The sequence below is a fragment of the Hypomesus transpacificus genome, chromosome 4, assembly GCF_021917145.1.
Source record: "Hypomesus transpacificus isolate Combined female chromosome 4, fHypTra1, whole genome shotgun sequence".
Taxonomy (NCBI): domain Eukaryota; kingdom Metazoa; phylum Chordata; class Actinopteri; order Osmeriformes; family Osmeridae; genus Hypomesus; species Hypomesus transpacificus.
Genome location: NC_061063.1, coordinates 739066 through 749475, shown reverse-complemented (window position 1 = coordinate 749475; position 10410 = coordinate 739066). Strand labels below are relative to the sequence as shown.

General features: G+C 44.3%; 2 protein-coding genes across 3 annotated transcripts; one reads left to right on the top strand and one right to left on the bottom strand.

Moving 5' to 3' along the window:
• The first annotated feature begins 6 nt into the window (after nucleotides 1-6).
• Nucleotides 7-3805, top strand: LOC124467225 (CUB and sushi domain-containing protein 3-like). Its single transcript, XM_047019425.1, has 3 exons — nucleotides 7-66; nucleotides 554-689; nucleotides 1254-3805. The coding sequence occupies exons 2-3, from the start codon at nucleotides 562-564 to the stop codon at nucleotides 1411-1413; spliced, it is 288 nt and encodes a 95-aa protein (XP_046875381.1). The 5' UTR covers nucleotides 7-66; nucleotides 554-561; the 3' UTR covers nucleotides 1414-3805.
• Nucleotides 3806-4655: 850 nt separating this feature from the next.
• LOC124467503 (zinc finger protein RFP-like) lies at nucleotides 4656-7532 on the bottom strand. Of its 2 annotated transcripts, none has more exons than XM_047019804.1 (2): nucleotides 7398-7532; nucleotides 4656-7110 (listed from the first exon to the last, which is right to left on the bottom strand). In XM_047019804.1, the coding sequence occupies exon 2, from the start codon at nucleotides 7106-7108 to the stop codon at nucleotides 5477-5479; it is 1632 nt and encodes a 543-aa protein (XP_046875760.1). In that variant the 5' UTR covers nucleotides 7109-7110; nucleotides 7398-7532; the 3' UTR covers nucleotides 4656-5476. The 2 variants fall into 2 exon arrangements, with proteins under 2 accessions (XP_046875760.1, XP_046875761.1); XM_047019805.1 differs by lacking the exon at nucleotides 7398-7532 and having other exon boundaries at nucleotides 4656-6795; nucleotides 7001-7104.
• Nucleotides 7533-10410: the final 2878 nt, after the last annotated feature.

The window sequence follows — 10410 nt, the reverse complement described above, 5'->3', positions numbered from 1 at the left end:
CCACCTACGTGTTCCAAGGTTTCATACAGGGTCAAGACTTCGGACAGTTTGGACTGCAGAGGCTAGGTACCCTACCACACTACTGTACTCTACTGTTCTCTCTACTGGGTTCTGCTCTACTATACCCTACTCTTTACTCTACTATACCCTACTCTCTTCTCTACCCTATACTCTACTGTACTATTCAATATGATCTACTCTCTACTGTACTCTTGCTCCATACTCTTTACTCTACAGTACTCTTCTTTATACTGTATTTTATGCTATACTCTCTACTCTACTATACCCTAGTCTCTACTCTACCATATACTTTACTCTATACTATACTATGCTGTACTCTACTATATTGTGCTCAACTCTACACTGTCTATACGTACTCTATGCTCTACTCTCTACTTGAATATACTCTGCAGTAGCTAGATAGCATGCTGGTTCTATCAGAGTCAGCCTCATAGCTGGAAGACCTACCCACACTACTGCTGATTTCATAACTAATGTTCTGGTTTGTTTGTGTGTGTGTGTGTGTTTGTGTTTGTGTGTGTGTGTGTCCAAGGTCTGAACATGTCAGAGAGTCACAACTCGGCCCCTCCTCCTCATGGCACCAACAGTAGTTCTGTTGCCATAGCAATCCTTGTGCCTTTTTTTGCCCTGATATTTGCAGGCTTCGGATTTTACCTTTACAAACAGAGGTGAGTTCAAACTACAGATGTTTTATATACACTGAAAATACACCACTACTGTTAGACATAACAATCACTAGCAACTATTAAAGTCTAAACTCCAACACCTTTTTCAAGTTAAACCCCTACGTTTACTACTGATGAATAGCTAAACTCATCTATCCTGGTCTTGATTCCAACAAATATTTGCAGAAGTGTTGTTTATGATTATTAGGTGGTAAGTCCTGACAATTTTGCCTATAGTGGTTCAAAATATTTGAAGAACCTCAAGATGCATGAATAGGTTTTCGAGGTATTCTAACAGTTTACAGGGAGAGCTGGGTAAGATAATTGGTCATGTTCGTGAATCACTTAGAGCATTTGCGGAAGCCCCCGAATGAATATTCATGAAAACCTCCCACACCCACATAACCTTTCAACAGCATTTACTGGAAACACAAAGGGGCAAGGCTGAAAATGGCCAGTTTAGTCACTTTGAAAACTGTGTCGAGTCTTCTTCTGCTTTTCCTGTTTGTGCCAACCTCGGGTCTTCTTCTGCTGTTTGCGCTGACCTGCTCTCCGTCACCCCCGCAGGACGACTCCCAAGACGCAGTACACGGGCTGCTCCGTGCATGAGAACAACAACGGCCAGGCGGCGTTCGAGAACCCCATGTACAACACCACCGCCAAGGCTGTGGAGGGCAAGGCCGTGCGCTTCGACCCCAACCTCAACACTGTCTGCACCATGGTGTGATGGTTTAACCCGACCTCCACCATGGTGAAATGGTTTAACCCAACCCCACACCTACTGCCCCCCTCCCGCCCCCATCCAACACTGTCTACACATGGTGTCATGGTTAATGACTAACGTGATGCCGGCTAAAGGGATGCTAGCTAACGCGAGGCTAGCTAATGCAAGGCTAGCTAACATGATGCTAGCCGACACGAGGCTAGCTAACATGATATTAACTAACAAGGGGCTAGCTAACATGACGCTAGCTAACGTGATGCCAGCTAATGTGGCGATAGCTAACAAGGGAGTAGCTAACGTGATGCTAGCTAACAAGTTGTCTGATGAAATCCCCATCCTGACCCCTTCTTGACCCCCTAACCCCTCAACTGCAGGATTTTTTAAATACAAACCAGACAGACAGACACTTCCTGTTCCAACCCAACAATCAGACTCTATTGGTGGACTCTCGTACAGAGGCAGAGCCTGTGGAGATGGAGGCAGTAAGCCAGGGAGTGACTCTCTGATGATTAAAGCACATTTTTCAGGAAGGCTGACTGACAGACAGACAGACAGACAGATGGGGAGGAGGAGGAGGAAAAGGAGGAGGAAGAGGACTCTAAGAGAGTGAGGCCTCCTCCTTCACAGGTGACCCCCTGAAACCCCCTTCCCCCCCCCCTCCCCCCAGGTCTTGGCAGCGGCTCGATGATGCGTTTCCTCTGCTGGGTCGTCCTGCACTCTGAGAGTGCTTCTACTCTCCTGCCACCCCGGGGGGGCTTTTATACCATTAAATACCGTTAACCGTCCCCCTTCCCTCCGCAGTGTGGCCCCGGGAGGTTCATCAACTATATTTTTGTGCTATTATATTATCACTGGGAGCCGTTGCCAGGGGAGACGGAGATTATACGAAGAGTTTATAATAAAATGTATTTAAAATATAAAAAAGAACAATATGTTTCCAATAAACACTGTTCACGTGTCCCACACACAGAGGTATTTTTGGGTTCTCCTGGAAGCTCCTTCGAAGCGTTTGCATTTGATTTTTTGGTTTGTTTTTTTTATGAGAAACTACGATATCGCTATCTCAGCCCCACCCCAAGCTCCCTACGCGCACACACACACAGCGCACACACACGCAGGCAACACACACCACATATTGTCCTGAAGAGAGTGTTCCTCTGAGACAGTCACAGGATAAACTGAATCCAATCTCTACACATGATCCTTCCTCTTTGCTCTCTCTCTTTCTGCACCCTTCTCTTTATTTTCTCCTTGTCTCTCTCTCTCTCGTCTTTCTCTCTCCATTCTCTATATTCCCAGTCACACCAGTCAGGTATGGGGATCCTAGAGTCTAACTTTTCGATTTCTTAGACTGCTGTCGCTCTCTCTCTCTCACACACACACACACTCACACACACTCAGACACTCACTCACACAAACACCCGCACTCAGACACAAACTACGTTAGCAGAGTGAGCCTTTTTCATTTCTGGTAAATGAGTCTTCTGGTGTCCTCCTGTAATCAGAGCTGATGAACAGCTGATGAAACCAGGGGCAACATAGTGGAGGATCTGTTTCAAAAGTGTCCTCTCGTCCTATTGGGCATTAGGATCCTCATCGCTGACATCATCACCAGCCTTTAAACCAATGAGATCAGAGTTTGTTCCCCTGTATTTCCCCACACCTCACGCATTGTCGTTATTTTGCACAACATTGTGTCTTTCGTAGTTGACACGGCACTCATTCGTTTATTTTTTTTACTTAGTAGTGTTTCGAGATCCTCAGTTGTTGTTGTTGATGTTGTTGATGTTGTCGATGTTGTCGTTGTTGTTGTTGTTGTGGCTCGTCCGGACACAGTGCCTACCAAAAACCACGTGACTCAACTCTGCTCCTCCTTTCCCCCGTCACACCACACCCCTCACCGCACACACACGCACACATACAACCTCCTCCCACCGCACACACACACACTAAGCCCCACCACACACACCCCCCCCCCGTTCTCCAAATCCTACTCTAAAAGGGCCATGTGTTGGCTTTTTCGCTTTTCCTATTAATGACTGCAATAAGAAACCCCATAATTCCAGAAGGAGTGCCCTTCTAAGCCCCCCTCTCTTATCCCCAATGCATTGAAAATATCTACAGTAAAAACAAGAAAAAAACACGACAAAAATATGGAAAAACAACGTTTTTTTTGTAAAGAAATATATTTTTATGAAGAAATTATTTGTAAAATGTATGACTCTATTATGTAAATTTTCAATGCAATGTAAGATTAAAAAAGGCTAATTGCTTTTGTAAAGTGTTGCCTGCTTGTCATCTGTAGCTACTGTGTGTTAGATGTGTGATTGGGAGCTTCATCACCTGCACACACACTCTGTCTCTCTCTCCCAGACACACACATCTTAATGCACTGGCATTCACACACACATGTGCACACTCAGACACACACACACATGAACAATCTCTCTCTCTCTAAAAGCACACTGGGTCTCAGACACACACACACACATTACTCTAACACTCTCTCAGACACACACACATTAACACACACACACATTAACACTCTCTCTCAGACACACACATATTACTGTAACACTCTGACACACAAACACATTAACACACACATTAACACTCTCTCTCAGACACACACATATTACTGTAACACTCAGACACACACATTAACACACACACATGAACACTCTCAGACACACACACTATACTGTAACACTCAGACACACACATTAACACACGCACATTAACACTGTCTCGTAGACACACGTCACTCAGCGTGTGGCCCCCTGCTGTCTCTTAATCATTACTGGATGATTGACAGCTGGACTCCCATCAGACGCTGGGGAGAATCCACAGGATAGCTCTGAACACACACACACACATCACACACACGGCATACACACACACACAGCATGCACATACACGTCATGCACACACATCATTTACACACATCATACACACACACACATCATTCACACACATCGTTCTGAGAGAGGCAGTCTACTGATCTGTCGCTTGCATGTTCATCAACTGACCAATCAAAAGCAGGACCAATCTGAGGGGATTGGCCATGTGTCACTTCTTCTTCCTGTTCTGGTGGCATCGTCGTCACAAAGTTGTGTGGTTTTTCCCACGCATCAAAGAAAACAGCGGATATCAGTGTTGTTACGGCAACCAGAGGCCTTTTCCATACAGCGAGATTACCGAATAAGCCAGGCTAATATCAGTTAGTCAGACTAATTCCCAGTTGATTCGGTTCCATAAAGCCAGTTTAATGTAGTTCAAACTCAGTTACTATAGCAATTAATGCTGCAAAATGGACTTGGTCCGGGGCATTCTAATTGTCAGGCTTAACACGTGTTGTTGCTTAACCAGACGTTTCTGTTACACTGACCCAATGGGAAAACGATGATTCACCACAGAATTTCTGGCATGATGCCATATTTAAGTTTTTTACCACTAGGGCCTTTCAGTACAAAATGTACATCCATTTAAAGAAAATCAACTTCAATGAATAAAACATTTAGGTTAATGCATTAAACACCGATGAGCAATTTTTTCAGAATGATACAAACTTAAAGTAGTTTGTGAAATAAACGTTTAGGCTAAAATATGTATCAATCTACATGACCCAATGGAATGATACTACAACCCCAATTCCCAAAAAGTTGGGACGTTGGTAAAATAAATAAAAACAATAAAAGTATTTACAAATCTCATAAACCCATTATGTTATTCACAATAGAACATATAAAACATGTCAAATGTTTAAACTGATGAAATGTACCATTTTACAGTTTTTCACAATTGTTAACACACAAAAAGCAAAAACTTTCAATTTTTTTCAAAAATATCCCAGGCTGGACTCGAACCCTGAGTCAAGGCCTTAGTCTGAGGTTCATGCTCTACCCTGTGAGCCACCAGGGGAGCACTGCACCTGTATGAAGAGTTTTTATAAATGTCTGAAAATCTAAATGACTTTGTCTCCAGCACACTCACAACAGTTTTGTTCAGATTAATATTGTGTAATCACATTTTCTTTTCAACTCCAGCATTTCCACGTCTTTGTTTTTCACTGTGTGACAGGAGTGATGATCAGAGGGGCAGAGTTTTTACCTCTATAATTCAGACTGGGACTGAAGTATGGATAGAGTTTCTCAGTGAAGGTGCAGCCAGTGAAAGAGTAGATATGAGACCTGGCCTCCACATCATAAAAGGAGACCAGACCCTCCTCATAGTCCACAAACTCCCCCACCTTCTGGGGCTTCTGTCTCAGGGAGAGGAGGACAGGGAGGTCAGCCAGAGCCCAGTACTCATCTCCCCTCCTCAGATATACAGTCCAGTATCCATCCTCAGGACTCAGTGTGATCTGCCCCTTCCTGTTGATGGACTCTCTGACCACTCCCAGATCCCACTCAGTCACTCCCTCAACCTGCACCTCATAGTAGAACCTCCCTGAGGAGAAGCCCTGCTTTCCCAGGACATTGACACAATAATCAAATCTCTCTGGGTTGTCAGGGAGATCCTGTCTTATGTCTCCATGTCTCACTTGTTTCCCATCCTCAGACAGGATGAGTTCGGGATGTGCTGTATCAGGGTCCAGAGTCACATCCATTGCATACTGCTGAATCCTCTTCAGCTTGACTTCAGGCAGTTTTTCCATCTCTTTATTGAGTGTCTCCTGCAGCTGAGACACAGCTCTCCTCACTGCCCCCACACTCAGACCACTGTGGACACTGATCTCAGACCAGTCCTGGGTGTGTGGAGGGGTGCTCAGGGATGGGAAGCTCTGCAGCAGGTGGAGGTGGTCCTCAGTGTGTGAGAGCTGCTCCAGCTCAGTGCTTCTCCTCTTCAGCTCAGTGATCTCCTGCTCCAGATCTTGAATCAACCCTTCAGCCTGTTTCTCTGCTGCTTTCTGCTTCTCCTCCATCACCTCAATGAGCTCAGCCTGGCTTCTCTCAATGGAGCGCACCAGAGCAGTGAAGACCTGAACACTGTCTGATATCTCTCTCTCTGCATCTCTCTTGCTGGTCTCTACTGAGAGTTTGATCTCCTGAACCTTCTCAGATCTTTCTTCCATCATTTGGTTCATCTCAGCCATCATCTGTCCCAGTTTAACCTTCCTCTGTTCATACACCTCCTCTAAAGTGACAGTGTCATGGGTCTTATGGTCTGTTCTCGTGCACATGAGACACACACACGTCTGGTCAGTCCTACAGAACAGCTCCAGGGGTCTCTCATGCTTCTGACACATCCTGTCCTCCAGGTTCTCCACAGGGTCCATCAGCTTGTGTTTCTTCAAGGCTGCAACTCTCTGATGAGGCTCCAGGTGAGTCTCACAGTAAGAGGTCAGACACACCAGACAGGACTTCAGGGCCTTGAGCTTGGTACCTGTACAATAGTCACATGACACTTCAGGTTTAGCAGGACACAGTTCTGGACTGATGGCAACTTTCAGTGGCTCTGACTTCCTGAACTGAGCAGCCATCTCAGAGATGAAAGTGTTGACATAGAGATCTGGTCTCTTATCAAAAGTAATTTTACACATGGGACATTGACACAGGTCACTGTTGTCCCAGTACTGGGTGATACAGGCCTTGCAGAAGTTGTGTCCACATGAAGTACAGACAGGATCAGTGAACACATCCAGACAGATAGAACACTGGAACTGATCTTCAGACTGGAGACTGCTGCAAGAAGCCATTTCTAGAATAAGACCAGAAGATAAATTATGAATCTTGTGAACCTACTACCAACTAGAACCAACCTAGAACCTAGAACCAACCTAGAACCTAGAAACAACCATAATGTTATATTGTTGAAAATGTACTTTCATTAAATAAGCAATAGCATAGACAGATATAGTACAATACAGAAATACTGCATATAGAAGAGCATAGTTCTATAGTGTTTCAAACGTCAGAGTCAAGCAACAGTCTCTATTTACTGTTCACATTGTCATTGGATACACCTGATTGATTGTCTGTTCTCACCTGTTGGCACTTATGTTGTTTTCTATGATCTCTGTGTAAATAACCAAATCTGTCTACCTAAACTAAGTATACGTTTTTTCGAGAGTTTAGAATCACTTTAGTTTCGTTTCAGTGAAATAACGATAAGAGGCTCCTCCCCTCCCAGTCCTTTGTCCTGAAAAAAGTTAACCCTTTCATGACTGAATTCTATATAGCAAGTCAGCTGACAGGAAGGGTTTCATTACTTTGAAGTGAATGGGAGAGAGATAGAGAGATAGAAACAGAGAAAGAAAGAAACGTTTTGTGTGATGAGGGAAGAATGACACAGAGACATGTTCAATGGAAGTTGTATGAATGTAAGTGTGTGTGTATGGTGTGTTCATGTGTGTGTGTGTGTGTGTGCAGAGTGAGCATGCGTATGTTTTCTACATTTCAGTCAACCCTTAGCTAGTGCGACACAGAATGCTCTCTGTTTCAATGCTGCCTCCGCCTCCCCAGTCTCCACTCTTGGTTCTGTGTTCCTTTCGTAGGGGGAATGCGTCGCTGCTCTCTGCTCGGATGTCTAGATGGTGTCTCCGTTGGGTGCGGCAGGGAGCCGCTGCCAGTAGAACCATTATGCCAAAACATGTATTGTATCATGTGTAATACAGTATCAAGTAATAACTACTACTGAGTCTGCCTGCCTGAACCATGTGTGTTGCAATGGAATACTGTAGATTTATCTTTGGCAAGGGTTCTATGTATATGGAAAACATGCTGCCTTGGAGCAGCTATAGCATAGCACATCTTAGCACATCAAACGTAGTGTTTAGACTTTTTAACATGCAAAGTCACTTCACAGAGCATTACGTAAGGAAAAAATACGGTTATTTTGAATTTGATGGCAGCAACACGTCTCAAATAAGTTGGGACAAGGCCACGTTCACCACTGTGTAGCATCTCCTCTTCTTTTAACAACCGTCTGTGCCTGTCTGGGAACTGAGGAGACCAGTTGCTGGAGTTGTGGGAGAGGAATATTGTCCTTTTTGTGATACAGGATTCTTGCTGCTCATAGGTCCTGGGTCGTCTTTGTCATGTTTTTCGTTTCATGATCCACCAAATGTTTTTACTGGTGAAAGGTCTGGACACCAGGCAGGCCAAGTCAGCACCCGGACTCTTCTATCACGAAGCCATGCAGTTGTAACAGAGGCAGGAAGTGGTTTATCATCCTTCCTAAAATACGCAAGGCCTTCCGTGAAAAAATATGTTTTAGAAGCAAATGTTGCTCTTAAACCTGTATATACCTTTCAGCATTGATGTTGCCTTTCCAGATGTGCAAGCTGACTATAGGCACCCCCATACCATCAAAGATGCAGGCTTTTGAACTGAGCGCTGAGAACCAGCCGGATGGTCCCTCTCCTATTTAGTCCAGAGGACGCAGCGTCCAGGGTTTTATAAAAGGATTTGACATTTCAATTTGTCTGACCACAGAACAGATTTCTCACTTTGCCTCAGTCCATTTGAAATGAGCTTTAGCCAAGAGAAGTTGGCAGTGTTTTCCTGGATCATGTTCACGTGTGGCTTCTTCTTTGCATGATACACCTGCATGAGTGGATGGCACGGCGTTCTGTGTTCACAGACAGTGAGTTCTGCAGGTGTTTCCGAGCCCATGCAATGATAATGATTTCCATTACAGAATCATGCATGTTTTCTATGCAGTGCCGTCTGAGTGCCTGAAGATCACAGGCGATGAAGATATTTAAAGTCTTCGCAATTTTACGTTGAGGAAAATTATTCTGAAATGGTTCCACGATATGTAGATGCAGGTTTTGGCAGATTGGTGAACCTCTGCTCATCTTTACTTCTGAGAGACTCTGCCTAAGATACTTTTTTTTATACCCAATCATGTTACTGACCTGTTTGCAATTAACCTAGTGAGCTGCTAAATGTTCCTCCAGCTGTTTACTACTTTTGAGACGTGTTGCTGCCATCAACTTCAAAATTACTTTATTTTTTCCTTAAAATTTGACATTTTATCAGTTTAAACATTTGACATTTGATGTGTTCTATTGTGAATAACATCATGAGTTTATGAGATTTGTAAATCATTGTATTCTGTTTTTATTTTTATTTCACACAACATCCAAACTTTTGGGGAATTAGGGTCGTACATAAATCATGTACTATTGCAAAAACAAACCTAAATCCATGCCTCTATTCTCCATTTCCCCAGTACAAAAACGATGTTAAAAAGTTATTGTTGGTTCAAGTTTGGGACTTTAATCCTAGCTTTGTTGAGCGGCCTTTATGGAACAGGCCCCTGGTCTCCTCTGTCCCTAAGATAGCAATAGTAGATGTGTTGTCCTGACGACAGCACCCTGCCTTCATCTTTATCGTCTGTTATAGGATCACGCACCATGATGCTCTGTGTGTGAGTGTGTGGGGGATTAAGTGTGTACATCTGTGCGTGCGGTCGTGTGTGTGTGTGTGTGTGTGTGTGTGTGAAGGGGGCTGGTAGAAGCAGAGATCATATTAAAGTTGTGTATTAAAGCGTGCACAGTCCCACACCTCTCCTCAGATTACCCAACCCCGGGGATGGAGAGAGAGAGAGAGAGAGAGAGAGAGAGAGAGAGAGAGAGAGAGAGAGCGGAAAAGCTCATGCTACCATGGAGATGAAAGGAACCAGAGCTCAACTCTTTCTGAGAACTGTGCATGCACCTTTCTCTCCAACCCTCTCTCCCTCCTTTCTTCTCTCTTTCTCCCTCCCTCAATATCTCTCTCTCTTTCCTTTTCTCGTTCTCACTTATTCCCTCCCATCTTCTTTCATTCGCTCTCTTTCATTCATTCTGTCACACACACACACACACAGAGGATTCTCCCGACTATGGAGACAGCATGGTGGAGATCAAAGCAGGGGTGATCTGGGTGATGGTCCTGAAAGGAGCTCAGCTTGGCTGAGCACTTGTCTGACCTGGTATGTGTGAGAGTGACTGAGTGAGTGAGTGTGAGTGTAGGTGTGTGAGTGTGGTTGTGTGTAAGTGTGTGTGTGTGTGTG

Coding starts and splice junctions, on each gene's coding strand:
- LOC124467225 (XM_047019425.1), top strand. CDS start 562: ATGTCAGAGAGTCACAACTCGGCCCCTCCTCCTCATGGCACCAACAGT. Junction 690..1,253: donor TTTTACCTTTACAAACAGAG/GTGAGTTCAAAC, acceptor TCACCCCCGCAG/GACGACTCCCAAGACGCAGT.
- LOC124467503 (XM_047019804.1), bottom strand. CDS start 7,108: ATGGCTTCTTGCAGCAGTCTCCAGTCTGAAGATCAGTTCCAGTGTTCT.